The sequence below is a fragment of the Tinamus guttatus genome, unplaced genomic scaffold (genome assembly GCF_059628265.1).
Source record: "Tinamus guttatus ecotype Peru unplaced genomic scaffold, ASM5962826v1 Tinamus_guttatus_pri_ptg000599l, whole genome shotgun sequence".
Lineage (NCBI taxonomy): Eukaryota > Metazoa > Chordata > Aves > Tinamiformes > Tinamidae > Tinamus > Tinamus guttatus.
The window spans coordinates 2,227,648-2,248,934 of record NW_028289133.1 but is presented as its reverse complement, the minus strand read 5'-3'; the positions used below and the strand labels follow the sequence as shown (position 1 = coordinate 2,248,934).

At 48.3% G+C, this 21,287-nt stretch overlaps 1 protein-coding gene across 2 annotated transcripts in view; it reads right to left on the bottom strand.

Moving 5' to 3' along the window:
* The window catches only part of OXSR1 (oxidative stress responsive kinase 1), a 73,043-nt gene extending 52,588 nt beyond the window's left edge, over nt 1-20,455 (bottom strand). For both annotated transcript variants that reach the window (XM_088534785.1, XM_088534786.1), the window contains exons 1-2: nt 20,365-20,455; nt 3,864-3,976 (exon numbers count right to left, since the gene is read on the bottom strand). In XM_088534785.1, the coding sequence (XP_088390911.1) occupies nt 3,864-3,976; nt 20,365-20,434 (183 nt within the window). In that variant the 5' untranslated portion in view covers nt 20,435-20,455. The remainder of the gene's footprint in view (nt 1-3,863; nt 3,977-20,364) is intronic.
* Nucleotides 20,456-21,287: the final 832 nt, after the last annotated feature.

Here is a 21,287-nt window from a genome sequence, read left to right as displayed (position 1 = left end):
GGATTCGGGCACACCCGAAATGCTGCCCAGGTTTAATAACTGCTGTGGGTTACAGCAGAACAACAGGTGGAACATCATTAGTAAATCCAACTGTCTGGATCCAAGGATGGACGAAGCAGCACTGACATCTCCCCTCAATGCAGTGGGGAGCAAGAATCATTACAGATTCCATGGGACTTCCTTGCTGCACAGTGTAAAGAGCCAGAGGCCTTTTAGAAAAGGTCTGTGAACACTCAGTGACAAAAAAAAACAGCATCAAAAAGGAATTTCAGATTAACATCCCATGAAATCAGTAGGAAGAGCCCAATTTCTGTGTGTTACCTGCTGGTTTAGTTTCTTTACAGCTATTACTGCCTCTGTCAAAGAGCTGAGTGCCCTTGACTCAGTTCGCTCCTGCTTTTATACTAACCCCGGCGCAATAAAATTAATCCTCACTAAACATGCACACACTGCAGCAACAATAAATCAATCCGGCGCATTCGTCTAAAGCATCCTGCAGTGTTTGCAAAGCACACGGGCCCTCCCTGCCCACCCACACGGCTTGAGCGGGCGCTGAGACACAAGGATCAGGATGGGCTGGGAAGCAGCTCAGTCGTTCCGCTCCTCTCGCACATCCCCCCGAGCAGGGCACATTCACAGGCTCCCCAATTCCCTCCCCTCCGGACACCTGCTGCAACTGGAGGTCCAGGGAAACTCCAGGCCACTCATCCACTCAGCTAACACAGCTGAGCAGAGCTCAGCCCCTCCAAGCTAACCCTGCTCTTCATCCCAAGGAAGGGGACAGTTGCACAGGGACACAGACACTGAAAGAGTTGTAGAAGAATCAGTCATCCTCATCTGAGTGGTTTATTTGCAGCCTCCTCCTACCTTCCCCTGAGCAATAGGACACTGCTTCACTGTCTGTGCTAGGCAGAGTCCAGGAACAAAGAATTCTGCTTCGTTGGAACAGTCCCGCGGTCTGAAGCACTGCAAAAAATAGAGTTTAAGACCCATGTTCCTCCCTCTGCCCCAGCCCCTGATGACGAGGCAGGGCTGTAACAACAGCCCTGATTTACCAGCCAAGGACAGAACAATGTTTACTGTAAGCTGGCTATTGTGCTCAGATACCCTCAGTGCAGTGGAAGGATAATGGGTCTAATAAAAGCACAAGTTCCTGCTTTTAACTCTACTGGGCAAAGAGAGACTAGAAAGGGGGTATAACATACCCCAGGGTGCATTTACCATATTTGTTTTGCATTAGTTGCTTAAAATCATTAGAATCTGCAAGGAGTTACATTTATGGGTTTGGGTTGAAAGCCAATTCTGTAGAGCAAATAGTTGTCCCAAAAAAAACTGCAGTGAAGGAGGACAAAATACAGGATGGAAAAGCTTGAGAAGAGAAAAATATGGAAACAGGAGAAAAAGTAGAAGGTAAGAGTACAGAATGAGGGGATCAAGAACTTCCATCCTCTTGGATCTTGCGCTTGGAGATGACAGGCAATAACCCGGCAAATTCACAACCAAACCAGAGGAAATGCTTTTTCAGCCAACTCATCTGCACTGGTGTCCCACAAAGCTGCTACAGCTCTGAATCATCCTCCTCCCCACCTCCCTCCGTGATTCTGGAGTCAAGAGTATCTCCTGTTGTGTTTTTAATTTTTTTTTCCAAATAATTAAGAGATCAGCTTAAAGCTGGATAAATAAAAGTTACAGGTCAGAACAAGAATTACCGTTTTGTGGGGAGAGATTATCCTCAAAATGCCTGGGGTTTGAATCTTGCATTTTCCTCTGAAATTCTTTCAGCATTAGGTACTAGTGGTTTATTCGTGTTCCTTAAAGCAGTTTTACCTTCAAGAGTGGGTAGAGACTTCAGGAGCACAATTAGGTTCTTAGTCTTAACTTTGAACTATGGTTCTATCTTGAGAGATGTGAAGAGAATTAGTCAGGGGCCACCACATCAGAGACTGAAATGGGAAGCCTTGACCTCCTACAAAAAATAACTGTAGGACTTGCCCATCGTTAGACTAAGGAATATCAAAGATTTTACTGCAAAACATGACTTTGAGGGGATATTTATTGGTTTTGGTTGGAAAACATTTTATCAGCAACACTCGCTTTTTTCTCACCCACTCCTTGGACTAACATCTTACTATTAAAGCAGTTGGTTTTCCTGGTCATTGCCAAGTTTGCCTGTTTGTTGACCATTTTGCTGCCTGCTTTGTTGACTATAAAAAGCTACAGAGCAAGTCAGGAAAAGTCTGAGAGCAGGTATAGGAAGCCCTCAAATTCCTGCTTTCACCCCAGACATTAACAAAGACTATTTTTTGCACAATGTTGAGTCATAAATTTTTGCCTTCATAACAGACCTATAAACAAGATCCTGCAGAAGGATCCGAACTAAATCTGGGCACAAAACTGGAAATTTATGAGGGCTGACAACAGCAATTCACTGCAGTCCTACCCATAATAAGAAAATGCATTGTGAGGAATGGGTCAGCAAGAGATTTAAGATACACAATTAGAAGTACTTATCTAAAATTACATGCCAAGTCTCTGAGGCAGAGCTTTCTGACTCTAACCCTTTTAGCTGGAATTGGCAATTACTCAAACACTAATAATCTCAGTTACCTGATCGTGACAAAGGAGTTTGGAATACTACTGAAGCAGAGACGCATAAGCCACATAAAAGGCTTGCAAATAGTACCACAGGATGGTATCAAGTCAAAAAAATGCCTGCAAAAAGGAAAGATCTAAAATCCCTAGAACAAAAGCCTAGCAGCTGAACACAGGTCACTGCAGAGTCCTACACGCGCCCCTTCACAGGCACGCTGAGATGTGACTACTTCAATGGGGCCTTTTCTTCTCCCTTTACAAGAACAGATTTACAGATACCTGTAATGACAGAAACAGCATAATGCTCAGTTACTGCATGGAAACTGGAGCCTTGGTTGCAGTGATTTGTGGAAGATCGTGCACTCTTAGAGCTAGAACCACCAAAACGAGTACCCGGGTAAAGACAACAGAGGCTGCTGAGATGCAAGTGGGGAACAAAAGCATCAAAAAAGCGGGTTTAAAAGAAAAACTGGCAAAAGATCCCATCTCCCTGACTCTTCCCCACCCCTGCTAATCAACATTTACTATCCCAAGTCCTATCCAAGGGAGGTTTCTCGTCGTTAGTGGAGACACCTCACGTTCCCAGGAAAGGCCTGGTGTAACTCCAGGGCCCTTCCCCATCCGAGGTGGAGGCAGCAGTTGCTGCACGACAAACTGGCTCATACAAACAGGAAAGGAGAAGGCAGAGCCCCGCCAGCCAGAAGACAACAGATTTAAGCTATCAAAGCTGCCTGCCAGAAGCTCTTCTCTACTGCAAGAATCTTAAAATTACAGAGCTGCAGTTCCTAAGGAATTTACCTCTTGTCCTGCACTCCAGATTAGTGGGAGTTTCCTTATGGCAGTCTGCAATATGCCAGAGGGATCCCTTGGCTGGCTCAGTACCAGCAGCATATGAAGAACAGCAGCCAATTTATTCAGTTTCTCGAGTAAAGATTTACAAGTTAGGGGAAAACATAAAGCGCTGCAGAAAAAGAAAGGAAGCAAAACCAGCCCCTTAAGTCTTACAGGCCCTGGAAGAACATCCCTGTGGGCCCTCCTCCGACGCAGAGCTCCTGAAAACTGGACTCACACACAGGGCTTAGAGCACTCGGCTCCAAGCAAGCCCGAAACTCCAAGATTTTCCCAAGTGTTGCATCCCGCAGCTGGAGCAATCAGATTGTCCCTGTTGAGACCAGGCTCCGCACGCTCCCAGCACCTCGTAGAGGTGGTGCAGAGGCACCCGGGGACGCTGCTACGCGGAGGACAGTTCCCCACGCAGGCTGGGGTCGTACCAGGAGTTCATCCATGCTCGTCTGGCATTTCTCCAGGTTGATCCGTTTAATCGCCACCTTCTCTTTCTTTGGAACACAAAAGGCTGCCTGAACCACGGCAGTTGCTCCACTCCCTGCAGGGGGAAAAAAAAAAAGACAAACAGTTAACAGCATCTTCCAGGACTTCTGCAGAAAGCAAGTCAGGTGCCTCCACGGAAAATTAAATGCTAAATAAATATCACATAAATAAATAGCCACATGGAGACCCAGTGAGGTCTATCCCACAGGAACTCTCCTTGTGCAACCTCCCAGGCCAACTCGCGTACAAGTATTGAGGCATCGGGCTAACAAAAAAGCCAAATACTCATTCTTATGAAGGATCATTACAGCCACGCAGACAAAAAGCCCAGAACACACCATATTTTTAATAGAGGAGTGATTTTTCAGTTTGCTTTTAAAGGAAGGGCCATTTAGGTACCACAGACTGAAACAAGCCAGGCTACTTGGACCAACACTAATGAGATCTGTAAGTATTTTTATACACACTGATTGCTCCCTCCCCAACTCCCCTGAGTTTATGCAAAGACAGTAGGTAGCTTCATTCGAGTCTGCTGGGCTCCAGGTGAACAAGACCTTGCTGTCTAGGTTCCCCACCACCATAGAAAAACCTTTAAATTTAACTATGGAGAAGAAAGAAGTTGTATTTCAAGGGGCATCTGTTCCAACTGTTAAAACTATGCATGTGCTCTGGATATAACCTGCTCAACACCATCCTTTATATAAGGGTGTACAAAAGCAAGGCTTAAAACTACCTTATTGATTATAAACGTGCGTTTTTTTGGCTTCCAGAAACAGTTGCAACATTTGGTTTTCATCAACAGGCCACCTTGTTGCTTTACTTAATCCCCTGCTCTGGGTTCCCCACATTTACACACTTTGGTGGAAAGGATTCATAGGAGACGGGGAGGAGAGGTACAAAAAGATCTCCCTTCAGATCTCCCTATTGCCAATATTTTTTTAAAGCTAAAAAAATAAAAGGGGGGGGCGTATTTTGTTTATTATTTTGTTTATTATCCTGGGCATAACTCCTGAATCCTTTCGGGCTGATGAGACACGAAAACGGTCATTTTGCTTTCTGGAGCAAAGCACCAATTTCGCCACGTTCTCCTGATCCTAATGCTGCAAAAGCTTCCTCAAGTTCTGCAATGCTGGCCGAGCACCCAGCCATTTTCAGAAACAATGAACAGATGAAGGGAAAGCAAAAGCTTCCAAGTCCATCTGAAAACAAAGGTTACCCACCAGCAGTCTCTGTACAACGAGTTGCACAAAGCCACAACCAAACTGGAATAAAATGCCAGCAGTAACGAGCTTGAAATCCAGTCCTGAAAGATGCAGGAAAACCTGGTGCGAGCGGAGAGGCTGCACTTCCCTTAGCCAGTAACCACCAGGCTGGAGCCACACGGGTTTCTCTTCACTTTATATGGCATTGCAAGTGCTTTGGTTGGCCAGCCTGCTCCCTACACCTACGGGTTTACATTTGGAGAGCAGCGATGAGCAGCGTGCGAGGCGCAGGGTGGTTACAGCTGTGCTGTTTCAGGTAGCGGATGGGTTTTTAAGAAGTTCAAGACAGAGGCTGTTTATTCTCCCTTAATGCAGGGCCTGTTCCTAGCAGAGGGCACCACGAAGCTGCCAAGAGAAGCTGAGGTGGAATTAAAGACAGCAACACGGGCAAAAATACTTATAAGGGACTTTGGAAATGAAGTCTGAGCGCCCTGAGCAGGGCTCCAAGCAAAGGATGGAGACGGGCGAAGAGTCTAGGTGGATGTTTCACAAAACGCACTGGGATAAAGTGGCGACAAGAGGCAGGAATGGTGAATTCTGTCTGCGCTTCCTAGCACGGCCAGTCTCCCTGCAACAGCCGTGCGGAGGCCAGGACAGAAACACCCGTCTGTGCCTTTCCAACGCGTTCAAGGCCGGCGGAGATGCTGCCGCTCGCGTGTTCCCAGCGCCACAGTTTCTTTCTTTGGGTGTTTGGATGCACAACAGAGAGCAGCTGAAAACACGAGCAAAACGCGGTACGAACACACAGGGGTACTGGGTTGTGCATCTCCGAGGATGGCTCAAACCACAACCCCTGCCCTCTTGGTTACATCTGCATTATGTACCTTTTCCTATAGCACTGCCTATGTGCTCCTCACTGATGCTTCCATGTTCCTTGTGGGAATCCCCCTTGGCAGCTGCAGCACCATCCTCTTCCTCCACACTCTGACACACCAGGATTTCTGTGCCAGCTAGTGCAAACACGGCCGGCAGAGACCATGACCACAATCCAGATATGCCACCTCTCCTGCAGATCAAACCTTTCCCGAGAAGAGCGTAATTACAAGCAAAGTCACTTTGCATTTTCATTTCTTGAGAACGTTACTCCCAGAAGCAATAGATGCAAGGTAATTAGAAGCAGAAACACGCACATTCCAGCTCTTCCCACTCCCCGAGCCCACCCGATCCCGGCTCGCTAGGACTTCAGGGCAAAATCTTCTTCCCACAAAGCGTTTGGCCAGTGCCCCAGCCTACAGGGTCCCGATCTGGCCGCAGGCACATGGCAGTGTTATTGGAACAGCAATGAAATCCCCAACTAAAACCTTCTTGGCACGAGGCAGGGAATCATCTGAAGTCGAGACTCCTCCCATTTAATTCCCTGCTGCTCCCGCTTCCCTGGCAGCAACTCAGTTCCATCACCACCTGCTCCCCCCTCTGCCACCAATTTGCCTTTTCTTTCAGCTCCTGCAGCAGTTAATTATAGAGAAACAATGAAATCTCCAAAGCGCTTCCAGGCGGGATTAGGCTGGGCCACAACGGGACCTGTCACGGGCAGGCTGCTCTCTGGTGGCCTCGGGTGCTGAACAAAGACCCGTTTGCTATCGATGTGCTGCTCAGGAGCCCTGAAAACGCAACCAAACGGCCACGCCGGAGCCTGCAGACGCTCAGATTACCTCCAAAAACTCCGCAATGGCAAAAGAAGAAAAAGCAAGAAGGTACAGACCCAGGACACCAAACAGATCCATGTGTCAAAGCAGGCAGGAATTGAGAGAAGGAGCCAACAGAAAGAAGATGCTGCCTGGCCCCAAAATGTGGAAGTTGAAGCACGGGTGACAAATCTAATGGGAAAGGGGGGAAAAGAAGGGCGATTTCCCTGGCTTTTATTAACCAGCCTCGATGCAAAACCAGCCTGTGCTGGGGCGGCACTGCAAGAGCTCGGGGGCTGCTGCGTTTGGAGCCCACCTCGAGGCGCTCGGATCTCGGGGTGCCCAGGCTCTTCCCTCCCTCGGGATCAGCTGGCGCTGAAGTTCCGCTCCTGGTGAGCCTCTCAGTGAAACCGGGTGCGCTGGCACGGCCAGAACAGGGCTGCTCTGTTCCTAAAAGGCAGAGTTTGTCCATCAGCAGGGTCAGGAGCTGCTTGAGGAAGTGCTGCCTGAGGAAGGGATAGCCTAGCGCTTATTTCATGTTTCTGATGATTCTTGTAGAGGAGAAAAAATTAAAAAATCCTGAAAGGATAAAAAAACATGACCAAAACCACAAGTTTCCCAAGCACTGCAGCCTCATTTCCCTGGATCCACGTTCCTTGGGTACCTGCCTTCAATATCCAGAACTCCAGCCTGAACTTCTCCCTAAGGTGGTACAGATTCCCTGCAGGAGTCCCCAATTCACAACATCGTTATGGAAAAGACCTTCAAGATCGAGTCCAACTGAGTCCATCTCCCCCCTTCAAGGCAAGCAGGACGGTTGCCCTTCTGCAACTCACTTGGTTTCACGTAATTTCTAGGAAGCTTTGCTAACCTTTGAGACCGCTGCCAGAGTTGATGGAAACCAGCGATGATTTCAAAGCTCTTTGGAGGAGTGTGAGGGCAGGAGCCCGAGCTGCAGACATGGCATGGCCACGCACGCGGCATTTCCAAAGGAAACTGAAACACAAGAAAGCCTGGAGCTCTCCCAACGGGAGCGGGTTGGACTGCACGGAGGCCTCCTCCCAGCAAATCCAATTGAAGCCAGAGGTCCTTTTGGCAGAGCCATCTGATGAGCGCTGGGAACAGGCATCCCGAGCGATCACAAGACAAACAGCAACTCCTGGCTGCGGAATAGCTGCTCCCCACACCCCCTGCCTGCAGTGGCAACTTCAATTAGTTACATAAGACATAAAACAGAGTGCTGCCCAAGATCTATATCCAGCCACTCCTGGAAACTGTGTGGAACTTTAAGCATCCCAGGAAACGTGGGAACTTCCCTTCAAGGTAACTCAGCTGCTCACAGTGACATTTCAAACAACAGGGGACATCTTCCCCCGCAGCCTTGGAGCCTCAGTCTTCGTCTTAATGTGCTGTCACATCCTCTCCCCATGGGGGAAAGGGGCTCTTCCAGGGTCAAATGGAAGCTGCAGACAACAGCTCTGCTTGGCATGACAAAAAGCCCTTTTTCTCAAACACTTCCCAATACTGAGGCTCACAATCAGCAGGCGCTACTGGAGGGTATAAAATAAATTAGGTTGGAAGGAACCTCTGGAGATGTCTAGTCCAACCCCACATTGAAAGCAGGGCAAAAATTCTCAAGTTAAATCAAATTGCTTAACTTAGAGACCTCTGGACCAAGCAAGGGCTTCCAGGCTCCAGGCATTCAGTTTCAGACAAAACAAGGACAAAAGCCACCACAAAAACCAAACTCTGTGGGCTCCAACATAACCTCTCAGTGGTCCATCTTGGTTAGAACAAACAAAATTACCAGGTGAGGGGTAAGAAAAAGTACACAGAAGTATTTTTTGCCCACCGCAAAGTCTATCACCGAGTTCTCCTTGCTACAGGGAACACAAATTTACGGAGGACAGGGCCACTAGCTGCCATCAGGTCCAACAGCTCAGATGAGCCTCCAGCCCAGCAAACCTTCAACCTGCGTGTGGCAGAAGGCGGGAAGAGCAGAGAGGATAAATCCCTACATAACGTCTCTTACCTCCCTCCCCTGCACGTTTGCATTCTCAAACGGAGCACACTGCACTAGGTTAAAGCAAGGGAATCATTCTCCACTTTCTTCCCAGACTGTGAGATCAACCACTACTTAGGCCCTGCTTTGCAGAGCTCGGTCTAGCTCAGCTTGGTGCACTGCCTAAAATACCATCAAACAGACCCTGACATTGCCACAGAATCCCTGAGCACTCTAGGAACCTATTTTCCTGAAAAACGTGAAAAAGTATCCCCTGCAAAAGCACCATTTAATTCTGCGTCACCACATGGAAGTCACCATGACTGCTGGTGCAGCAAACACCCACCCTGGGACCTTCTCTTCTCCAAAGAGCACCACGCAGGCACTTGCAATAGCTGGGACAGGACACCTGTGTGGCAAGCCCCCAAGCCACCAAGAGAAGCCAGCGTGCAAATTTATGCTTCATCTTTGTTCCAAAATCCTAAATAACTTGGGCAACGGTTGACAAGTCTCTGTGCTGCCAACCCCGACCCCGGCTGCATACACAGGGTCTGTTCTTGCTGCTTGGAGGCCCAGAAACCCAGCAAGACCCATCAGGCTGAAGTATCTTCAGATCCTTCCATAAGCAGCCTAAGAAGCCAACCTTGGATTTTTTTTTTCTTCTTCTTTTTTTTTTTTTTTTAAAGCTTAACCACCATAACTTAGATCCTTCCGAAGAAATTCTGCAGTTTACACTCTGTTATGATGAGCTGCACAAGCAGTGAGATAAGTGTAGTCTCCTTCAGCCCACATCTTTCCATGGGATTACAAATATAGAACAGTGAGAAGATCCAGACGTGGAATCCCTTGCACACGCTCAAGTCTCTGCGGTAGGGAAGTCAAATCAGAAGTCTTCACTCCGGATCACAGAGATGGGACTCCGAATTCCCAGGACCTTTCATGCTTTAGCACCAAGACTTAGTATTTGTGAACCCGCAGGCACAGGCCCTTCATGGGCAGTCTCAGTCTTCAGATGCTTCAGTTCTTCAGAAGCTACAAGCCAAAGAGCTGCAGGAGCTCTGCTTCGTTGTTACTCCTTCCAGGGACAATGGAGTAATAAACAAGAAACGACAAGATTGGAAATGGAAGTTCTATAACTGGGCAGAGACAGATCTCCGAGGAACTGAGCACCGAATTATAAACCTGGACTCATCTTCTGGCACTGTTGGGTCCACTTGCTATGGAGGCGAAGCTCTGTCTGCTCCACCTCATTTGAAGCGCCTGGTGAACAAACCTCTTTCGAAGAAAGAACATCTTTTAAAAATAAGCAAAAAAAAAAAAAAAAGATTCTTAGATCTGCAGCCAGCTCAACACAGAGGGGGAATAAGCTTTCCTCCCAAAACAGGACTCTGCAGAAGTCCACTGGAAGACTTCTTGGCAGCAACCTCCTTGTTCAAGGAATGCAGAGTCCTGTGATGTTAATGGTCCTTGAACACTTGCAGCTTTTCAAGCCATCCCTGTGTCAGATTCCCACTGCAGAACGATGAGCTAATCCACACTAAGTTATAAACAGCATTAATAAAACCAGAGCGAGTTCATAATGGGACACAGGCATATTCCCAGTATGGTCAGAATGGCGTTGGGAAAAATATATATATATATATATCGAGCTCATTTATGAGGAGGAGAGACTTCCCAGGCAAGTGTCACCTTGGACACTGGCACCTCTGGTGACAGTCAAGAGCTGGCAGGAGGAAGGGGACAAGGCACAAATACTACTCGTGAAAGCAAAATTCTGTATTTGTTTCATACAGGGTGCAGGGCTATTGGCTTGGTAGTGACTGCTGATGATCTACTCCAGTGTAGACAGAGCTCAAGCAACTCCCATTTCCGCACAGGTTGGGAAGCCACTTATCCCGAACAGTATCGAAACAAGGGTTTGTGCTGTTAAGACTCAGCTACGTGTTTTTGCAAAGCCTGCGATCATTTCTCAATCACTTCATGTTAGTACCTGCGGTGTCTAACTGACAGCTAATATTCCAGCAATAATCCATCACATTTAAGGAATTTCAGAGAATAAGGAGAAGCCAATTTGACAAGCAACTGTAACACACGAATGCCAAAACAGTTGAACTGCACAGAAACTTGCTGATAACTCAGTTATTCACTATCTTCATGAGCGCTTTTCCTGATCATAGTATCAATGGGGGAGAAACTAAGTAAAAAGCATCGTGTTCAGAGCCTGGAGGTTTCTGTTCAGATGTCTTTTTCAGGACTCCTGATGCTCTCCGTGCAGCAAAGGGCAGCGTGACCAGCCCTGAAAGGCTGCACAGTGTAGCCAGCACTTATTTAAACCTGCTTCCCATGCAGTGGTCCATCAGTATGGGAACAGTCAATCTGCTGAATTAAGACTTGCTGACCAGCTCTTTAATTCAGTTCCCAGACTGGAAAGGAAAAACTCCAACCTATCACAAGTCACTGGGTAAGAAGTCCAATTTTCAGAGCCATCTGAAGGCTTGGTCCTTCTCCCCCTGAGCCCAGAGAACTCCAAGACAAAAAATCCTTACAAACAACCCTAGTCTTTGATCTATAAACTGCCAAGAGACCTGGCTACTGTGAACGGCACTAGTCAATGCCAAAGTTTCCACCAAAAGGAAGGGAAAGTCTCACGGAAACTTTCCTCCAACCCCACACCTCATTGTTCTCCCAAAACTTTATGCATCTCTCTGAGGCCCTGAGCACAGAAAAAAAGTCATTTGTTTCCTATCCTCCTCTTCTTACCTTGTGCAAACCACGCAGGCTGGGAATCCTTTTGGATTAAATGTGTTTCCTTCTCCAGGAACCGGAGTTTCGGTGAGGACACGGGGCCAGCATAACCCAGCCCAGACAGGGACACACGTTGTCAGAAAAGAGTTAAGAGCAGCAATTTGCAGCCCATCATAGTGTTTGCAATCAACCTTTCTGTGCCAAGGGCATCGCAAGGGAGAGATGCAGCCACAGGAGACGGCTGGGATGGCCCATCTACCTTTCTGCAGCCCCCAGGACACCCTGAATCAGTTCAGGTTCAAACCAGAGCACATTCCCATCACATCCTCAGTTCGGTTGGTCCACCTCAAGACACAGACACCAACAAAACTGAAGTGGCCACAGAAGGGAGCAGGACCTCACGGGCCAGCACAGACACCTGCCCCAGCGCGCCCGGGTGACTTGGGAAACTGCCTTTGAGACCACGTTCCCCATGTGGGTTCCTAAAGAAAGCTCCAAGGGCCAGTTCCACAAGCCCTGCACGACCTGCCACATTTACTTAAGATGTTATTAGCATGCCGAAATTAGATTTTCAGTTTGGAAACCAATTATATTTATTTGATTTCGTGCCAGCATCTCTGGCTAATTTAAAGAGCACCGAAGCTACGCAGTGTTAATTGTGCAGGACAGAGAGCAGGCACAGGCTCCTCATCTCCAAACACAGCAATATTACTGGGGAAGGTTTATGCTTCCCTCCTAACCAGTCAGTTGTCTTCATGGTACATGCAGCAATGTAAATACCTTGCTGGCTGTCCTCGGGCATTACCCAGGCTCAACACAGCGCCCTGGCACCGCCGCGTGCCCGCGGTCGCCCTTCCTCCCTCCCAGCCTTTATCTCTGAACTCTGTCTCAACTGTAATTGCCAACTGCACAGGATATTTCATTTGGCCGGGATTCCACTAAACAGAACAGTCTGTCTGTATACACTGCTTATGCTTGATAGTACAGTGGTTATTTGGGGTAAATAAGCTTTCAAGTATCCGTATGTTCTCTCTCAAAGGCTATAATCTTGTCACTTGGGGGAATAGCCTGATCTCACGGGTCTTTTCTGTACCTCGTAGTGTATACAGCACACCAGGGTAGCCCACTGGTTAACAACCACATTCCCTAACTAGGGAGAACATCCCGAATCTTATGATCAGGAGAAATAAGCTGAGGCTGCTGCTCTGTTAGACTCGCAGTTGTTCATATGAAGCTTTGCATTGGTGAGACTTTCAACAAAAAAAAGTTCATGCTCAAGACACTTTTTTCAGGGAAATACCATTTGTTGGAAGCCAAAACCAATGTATTTCCTAGCTATTAATCCCAAGATATTTATTAGACAACGGCCTGTATTCTCAGTAATAATTTTTACATTAAGGGACGGATGGAACTTGCTAAGTTTTCTGCTTAGTGGCTGCACCAGCTCCTAGGGTCACAGACCGCTCCTGAGAGGTTCACAGAGAGGCCTAGAAAAAGTTCTCACACGTGACGATTTATACATCAAATTTCCAAATGAATCAATTTCCACTGGAGAACCTTAAGGAACCATATGAGAAGATACTTGTAGTCAATGCCCTTGAGGTTTGGAAATGAAGGAAATTCCATGCTGCAGCTCTCCTTGTTTTGCTTTGCAATGTTCTTACACTTATGTCAGCTAGGAGGGTTCTCCAGCATCACCCAAATCTCCCAGGAAAGAGATGCCAGGAACTCCAGTCTGAACATAAAGCAAGTGGCACAATAAAGGCACCATCCTATAGACAGGTGGCACAAACAGGAGGCATCGCTACCTCCTGCTGTCACAGGGAATCCATTAAGCAGATGTTTTGCACGAGGATGACAAGGTCACGGCTAGAGATTTGGTTATTTAATAGAACATGTGCCTGTAATTCCCACGTGCACCATTCTAAACACAGAGTCCATTAATTTGCTATAGGGCTTATATGATTTGGCACCTGCAATAGCAGGGGACCAGACTCTGTGACCCAGGGAGTCCTTCCTAGCCCCCTGTCTCAGGGAAATAAGTGACAGCATTTCCACTGCTACTTCTGTCCTGAAAATTGACATAATGAAACCCATCCCTGGGGATCTGGCAGGAAAGGAATTCACTTTGTGACAAGCAGCATCTTGCTTAATTTAAGTAAGAGCTTGTAGCCATCCAGGTATCCTAACATTATGTCGCCTGCCCGAATCTGTGGATGCCCTGAAATGAAGACCAGTGATTAAACCACCCCAGGTGGCAGGACCAGCTCTAAGCCCCATCAGCTAATTCAGTGCTGAATTTAGGGAAAATATTCTCCAGGTTCTCTCACCTGCCCCTCACCCCTTAACTCGCTCACTCCCCAGGTGCCATCGTCTTCCACGCATCATTTTCACTTGCAAAATTCATGAATTGGCTCTGTTCTCAGACAAACAGGCAGCTCCAACTCTCGCAGGGCGAGCTGAGATCCCACCACGACATCCAGTTCCACACTCAAGGTCAAAACCTCACGCCACAACTTCAGCTTAATTAACAATCCCGTTGATGGATGGAAAGGAAGCGAACGGAGCTTCCTCCCACACAGCTTTATTAATAGCAAGGTGCTAGCAGTGAGAAGAGTAAAATTTGTGCTTAAATTACCATTCATGACTATGAAGCAGTAAAATTATGAAGCCCGAGCAGAGTTTACTACATTAATAGGCAATCAATGAAGTCGTTATTTCACCTTGCCCAACTATTCTTTTACAACCGTTTGTATGTTCTTTTTCATGGATGAGGTTGTATAGGCTTATTTCCTGCCTGAATGGAAAAATTCATTCAAAAGACTGTAAAGTCAATTCAGTGTGAAACATTTTGCCAGTTCCAGAAGCAAGAATTTCTTATTTTGTTCCTTTTCCCCCTGCAACCACTAAGCTCAGTAGCTCTTGAGACAAAACAGGGCAGCAAAATGAAATTTGGCAAGGAACTGAAACCTCATTCAGAAGAGCTGTTCTGTATTCCGATGAAAATGAATTTTGATTTGTCCAAGCTGTGAAATTTTGAAAGTTGTTTCATATGTATGCAATTCAAGTATCATACAGGTTTAAGAATTGTTTGCAGGAGAGAGATCTAATTTTATATTTCAGCACACAGAGCAAGTGTAAGTGCCCTGGATTCACTCCGCACTTCATTCACTGATAGGATCTCCGAATCTTCAAGCCTTGAAGGCACCGTCTCCTGTGGAGCACATGAGCTCTCTAAGAAACCCTCACAAGACAGATCCTGATTCAGCAGAGGTTGATGTGCAACCAATATTTTTGGGGGGTGGGGAATTACTCTTAATTGCAAGAAAAAATGTGCAATAAGCAAAATTCTTTCTGCAGTGACTCATCAGGAAGCAACAATGTTACAGAAGCAGCAGTGGAAAAAATGAGATGAAAAATATATCAAACTTGCAACTTATCAACTTATATTTGAGGGAATGTCTCATTTGCACGCACACACACAGAAGGGGAACACAAGAACTCAAGCAATACCATGGCCCCAGTCAGGTCCCTATAGCATCCACTGTCATCTGGCCAATGACTTGGACTTTGTCTTCAAGATGCACAAGATTTCTGTCAATCAAGATTTGACTCCTGATATTTCAAAGGCTCCACAGCACCAAATTCCATTATTCCACAGTTATTCTTCTATACCCACAGAGTCAAGTTTGTCTCATTATTATTAAAAAAAATTAATAATAATGACCGAGTTTACACTTGCTCCATTAGCACAGCCACTGCAGAAGTTTACCATGAATACTGTGCATTTTATGAGAATTCTCCAAACAAATTTGACCAAAACGTAGCTTTTAAGAATTTGCTATCACAATTATCAAGAAGAAACAGTGTTAACGCTTGTCACTTCAAAGAGGTCCAGCTTTCTAGTTTCATAAAGGACTAAGTCTCTAGACACTGACTTGATGAACAAGCTGCTGTTTTTACTATTATGCTGAAATAAAATGGATGTTTCCAACTTTACACAGATGAATATTTCCGAAGATTTTATCAGCTGCTTAAGAAACTGCCCTCCGGGCCACGCATTCGACAGCCGGGATAGGCACCCCCAGGTGTGCAAGGGGGCACTGCACGTCCAAACTTCTCAGCACTAGCCAAGATATTTGAATGAAACTGAAACCATTTCATGGCCTTCTGGAGATATTTAAGTATGAATCAGCCCAGGAACCTCCCTGCACTGGAAGCAGTTGTGATACACACACCAAGCACAGGAAAAAGGGAACTGCTTCCATATGAAACACCACATGTTGTCTCCTAATACCCCAGAAGAGCCAAACCAGCAGAAATGCCTACTGCTTCTACAATAACGATATACTCTTTGCAAGGAAGCCTCCTTCCACACTGCTTGTCCCTTCTGTACCCTCAATCTGCTTCTTTGTGCATTTTATCCTCCTTCGTATCACACGGAATGACAAGCTAAGCAAACCAGACACACGCACAGCTGAACATCCTTTGCTTTCCCTCCCCAAGGGATTCAGCTCTGTTCCACCGAGGCATCAAAGAAATAAGATGTGCCAGGTACTCAAAGAAAAGGTAGCCTGGATGCAAGAGTAACTTGCCCATGGACCCACAAAGTCCACACGCTGAACCTCACCCAGGAATAAGCAGGAAAATCCAAATAACTGAGAAACCACAGTAGGGAGAATCATCCCTGTCAGTGCCCAGACAGACCAGGAACAATGAACGACTGCCAACATTTTGAACAGAGCCATGTTTGCCCAAAGAGAGTTTTATAAAAGCCATAACGTAATCTAAAGCAACAGGAAGTTTTTGTATCAAATTCACGTGGAAAATGTTTGTGAACAGCACACGAAGAGAATCTTTAAATGAATTAACCAGGCTAAATGCTGGGAATGCAGAGTAGGAATCAAGTTTAAGTAGTTGCGGAAGGCAGGGAGGGAAGAGGGAAAAATAATTAAAGGGAAAATGCTAAAACAAAACATATGGCATGAAGACTGAAGCCTAAACACTCAATTTAGTTTTCAAGTTGCTGCATTTTACAGAGTGCAATGGTTTTCTTCAATGGATTTTAAAATAGTCAGGTATATGAAACTGGTTGTAGCTAGTGCATAGACTCTTGTGTTGAAAGAAGAGAAACAAGGAGGGAAAAAAGCCACACACACTTCAGAAGAGAAACCTGAAAAATTATCATCAGACAAGCGTCTCCCATCCCACCCCAGTCTCCAGAAGTAAAGACTGGAGTTGCACCTGATGAGTATTTTTAGGCTGCTGTGTTAGATGGCTGCACATCTCCAGCACACGAGGAATCTACCCAGGCACAACATGGGTGACCCCAGGGGTTTTGATAAAATTTGGGAAAGCGCACAAGTTGATTCCCAAGACGTTCCTGCATATCTTCAAGAATTCCACACACATTAATGCGTATATGCAAACGCATTCGTGCTTGGAAAAAGAAACACAACAGGAAACCTAAGCATCAAACCCCAAGAGAACACGCTGTCCATGGACAACGACCAACTCGAATGCTACGAGAGCCACAGCCATAAAAAAACCTAATCATTCAGTAAATCTGCACCGCAATTTTCAATTTAAGCTTGATTTCTGAAGGGAGAAGAAGCTCCCAACACATCTGTTCTCTCCAGCCGGTGCTCTCTTCACTGCGACGAAGGAATCTGTCAGAAGGAAAAAAGGCACAGGAGCAGAGCACGGGAGAACTCCCACTGCTAATTTATCTGCTGTGTCTGGCACAGAATGTTAAATAGCAAAGAGGATGTTCCCAAACGAAAAGGCCAGCGCAGCTCTTATCTTTCAAAAAGAAACAGCAGCGAATGAGCAGGAAAGAGAAGGATCCACTTCCAATCAACTTCACTTGTGCTATCGGCATTTCCAGAGGGAATGGTGAGATCCAGAGGAGCCCGTGTCTGCAAGTGTCTGAGCAGCAGAAGGTCTCTTTTTTTCAGGCTTCACAAAGATGACTGCAATGATTTATATGCAATTCTCACTTGAAATGCCACTTTCACCAGCATGAGGACCGGCTACATTTGTCTTTTTAAAGGACAATTCGGATGTCTCCAGAGATGTTATTCATACAAAGGCAAACACCCCTCTGTACGCTCCCCCAAAATGCAAAATTTATGTTTTATTTTCCCTCCCCTCCCTCAAAAAAAAAATACAAATGAAAGTCAGGTTCTGATCCTGAGCAAGATCCCTTAATTCAGTGTAACACAGGTTATTTAAGCCTAACAAGGCTACTCAGCAGTTAGCCACTAACCAAGCACAATAAATGCTAGCATTAATCCATACCTTTATAATGGCTTGAGTCACCTCTAGCACCAAGTGCTTTTTAGTATTGGTCAGACCCTGGAGGGTTTTACATTTTACAGGAAGATTTTTTTTTCCATTCTTTTTAAGCAGCTAGAGTTTCTTTCAATTCTTGCACTGAAATGGTATAGAGCCATCCAAGTCCTATGAAAACCAAATGTGGATATTTTCAGGGAAGAAAAAAGGGCACAAATAGGGAATTAAGCCATACAGTTACACATTGATTTGTCTTAATCTGATATGGGAGGAAAAAAAAAAAAGACTTGGTAACATACTGAGTTCCAGGCTCAAAAGGTAAAGAATTTTGTCAGAAAACAAGTTAAATCCTTTAAAAAGCACCGGTGTGAGGTTCTCCCCTTTGGCAGCAGATCCTCTCTTTGTTCACTCCTAAAGAACTTCCACGGCTCTGCAGAAGCGACAGAAAAACCTCGAGCTTTACAAGAGACACGAAGCAGGAGGCGACAGGGGCCCCGCTCAGTTTGCACCGTGACATTTCACCCCACGAGTGATGAATGTGCTGGGAAACCTGCGTCACGCACACATCCCGGGCGCCGGCAGACACACCGATGTTTAAAATGGGAAAGGCTGCAGGGGGATGGGAAAACGTTAAAAGGAAAAAAGGAACCATATGTTTGGAATAGGGACGTTTGGGCACACGCTCCACGGTGTTCCCGAACGCCAACACCAGCTTCCAACGAGCAGACGACAACCAGAAACCTCAAAGTTTATAGAGGAGCCGGGGAGAGCAATGGAAGGAGTGAAACACCCTTTCCCCGAGGTTTTCCCCCCAAGTTGTGCCTTGCTGCGAGGCTACAACGGATCTATCTCTTCCAACGCTGCCCGGCTATAGGACGCACATCCCTAGCGGCACATTCCCGGAGCCGAAGGGGATTCACATTCCCTTTTGTTCCCAACCACTCCGGTTCCCGGCTATGAAGGGCAGCCTCGTCCCTTCGCTCCTCCTGGGGGCCGCTCCAGCTCGAATCCCAGCTTTGTGCCGGGAGAGCGCTCGCCTTTCCGAGGCTGCCACGAGGAAAGCGCTTCCAGCGAGCCCGGAGCGGCTCCCTTTCCCGAAGGAACTCGGAGCCCCGCATCCCGCTGCTCCATGAGGGCTCGTGGATGCCGGCCCTCCCCGGGGCGCTGCTCCCAAAGGAGATTAACGGATCCGCAGGATCCCGTCTTCCCTGCCCATTTGCCTCCTTTCTAAAGCACTGGTGCTCCCACTGGGCAAAGGGAGAGGATAAAGTCTGATCCGAGGGAGCAATAGGGATGTCCAGAAGGAAAATCTCCCCCTCAAAAAAAAAAAAAAAAAGCCATAGTTCCTTCCTACTTTCAAACAATGCCAAGAATTTAATCTCTTCAAACAGCGTTTTCCCCAAACTCTCCCACCCCTGCCAACAGGAGCCAAGACTCCTTATTCGGCTGGGATGCAAAGCCTGGGCACAATGTCACTTATAAACTTTCCGTTAAAAATAATAATAATGAAGACTTTGCAAAAGATTAAACTAAAAATTAACCTCCTCCCTAAAAGCCCTTGGCCAGGAGCCTGCCCTGCCACCTCCCACTTTATTTCCTGCCTCCCGAGGGTGACACGAGAGTGCCCGACTGGAGCGTGGCCCATGGCACCACCTCGGATGTGTCACCCGCTCAGCCCGGAGCGACGAAACAGCCAGGACGGCTGACAGACCCATCCCGCGGGAGGTAACTGTGAGCTGCAAGCGCAAACGGAGCGTAGAAAGGGTTAAATAAATAAATACATAGGTCCGTAATGCAGAACGAGGGCCAGGCCCCAGGCCAGGAGGACAATGAATGGAGAGAGGCCATGGCCAAAAAAAAAAAAGAAAAAAAAAAAGGAGGGGGAGAAAGAGGGAGGAGGAAAAAAAAAAAAAAAGACAGGGGAAGGGGAAAAAAAGGGGAGGAAAAGGGGCTGTTTGGTGGCAGTACGGAGTCCCTGGTCGGCGGGGGCACCGAGCGAGACGTGGCCAACTGAGGAGCTCCCGGAGCCCGACCCGGGCTCGGCCGCGGGGCCGAGGGGCAGAGAGGCCCCGCGGGCACCCCGGGAACGGGGCAGCCACGGCCTCCTCGCGGGTTACAGACCCCCGCGCACCCACGGGGGCAGAAAACGCAGCAAGGCAGCCCAGGACACCCCCCACCGCAGGGAAGGGCTCCCCGTCCCGAGAAAGGGGGGTCACAACCTCCCCTTCGCCTTGGGGGATCCCCCTTCCTCAGAGGGCTGCGCATCCCAACACACACAGGCCCTGTGGGGGGAAGGCACCCTCCATGACCCCCCTTTTTGAAGGGGGAACCCCCTCATCCCCACAGACCCTCCTTGGAAGGACGAGGGAAAAAACAAATCGTTGGAGGGGAGCACAAAACCTCCTCTTGCCACACACACACACACACCCCATGGGAGGAGGGCAGGGAGCTGCCCCCCGCCAGTCCCCTCCCGCGGGGGGCTCAGCCCCGGCGCCGCCGGCGCGGCCGCGCTCACCGATGACCTCCTGCAGCTCGTAGTCATCCTTGTTGATGGACCAGGGCAGCGCGCTGGGCTCCTCGGCCATGGCGGCGGCAGCGCTGAGGGCCGAGGCCGCGCGAGCCCCGGCCGCCGCCTCCTCCTCCGCCTCCTCCTCCCGCTCCGCCGCCCCGGCCGCCTCCGCCGCTACCGCCCCGGCTTCGCCCGCTGCCTCCACCTGCCCATGCCCGGGCCCCGTGACGTCACCGCGCGCGCGCGCCAGCGGGGCGCCGCCCGGCGCCATCTTGAGCGCGGCGCCGCTCCGCCCGCCCTCGCTCCGTGTGCTCGGGCGGAGCGGCGGCCGTTGCCCCCCGGCTCGCCGCCGCCGTGCCCGGTTGGCCGCCACCGCCGCTTGGAGAGCTACGGAGGGGTGAGTGCAGGGGACTGGACACCAAGGAGTGAGAAGGGCGGGAATGCCACTCACAAGATGGCGGCGGAGGGCATCTTCCCCTCCCCTGAGGGGAGGGGCGGGAGAGTCCTCGCACTTAAGACGCACGCCTGGCGCCGATTGGCTGCCGGCGGTGGAAGCCGCAGCTCCTATTGGTGGAGAGGCTGTCAATCGCAGCTCCTATTGGTGGAGAGGCTGTCAATCGCGCGCAGCCCTGCTCCGGCAGGCCGCGAGCGCGGGAAGGGACGGCCGGGCCTGGCCTGGCCTGGCGAGAGGCGCTGTGGGGAGCGGCGGAGCGCGCGGCTGCTGCGGCCGAGGATCGTGAGGAGAATTGGGCAAAACCTGCCGTTTCTGGGCGAGATCATCCCCCCAGGCGCTGTCGTTCCTATCGCTTGACGCCCCCGTGCGTCCAGGAACATCATTTTAGCGTTTACCTCTATAGTCGTGGTGAGGCATGTGCGTAATTTTACCACTGTCTTTTTAGAAGTCTAGACTGTTCTCAATTCTTTTATTT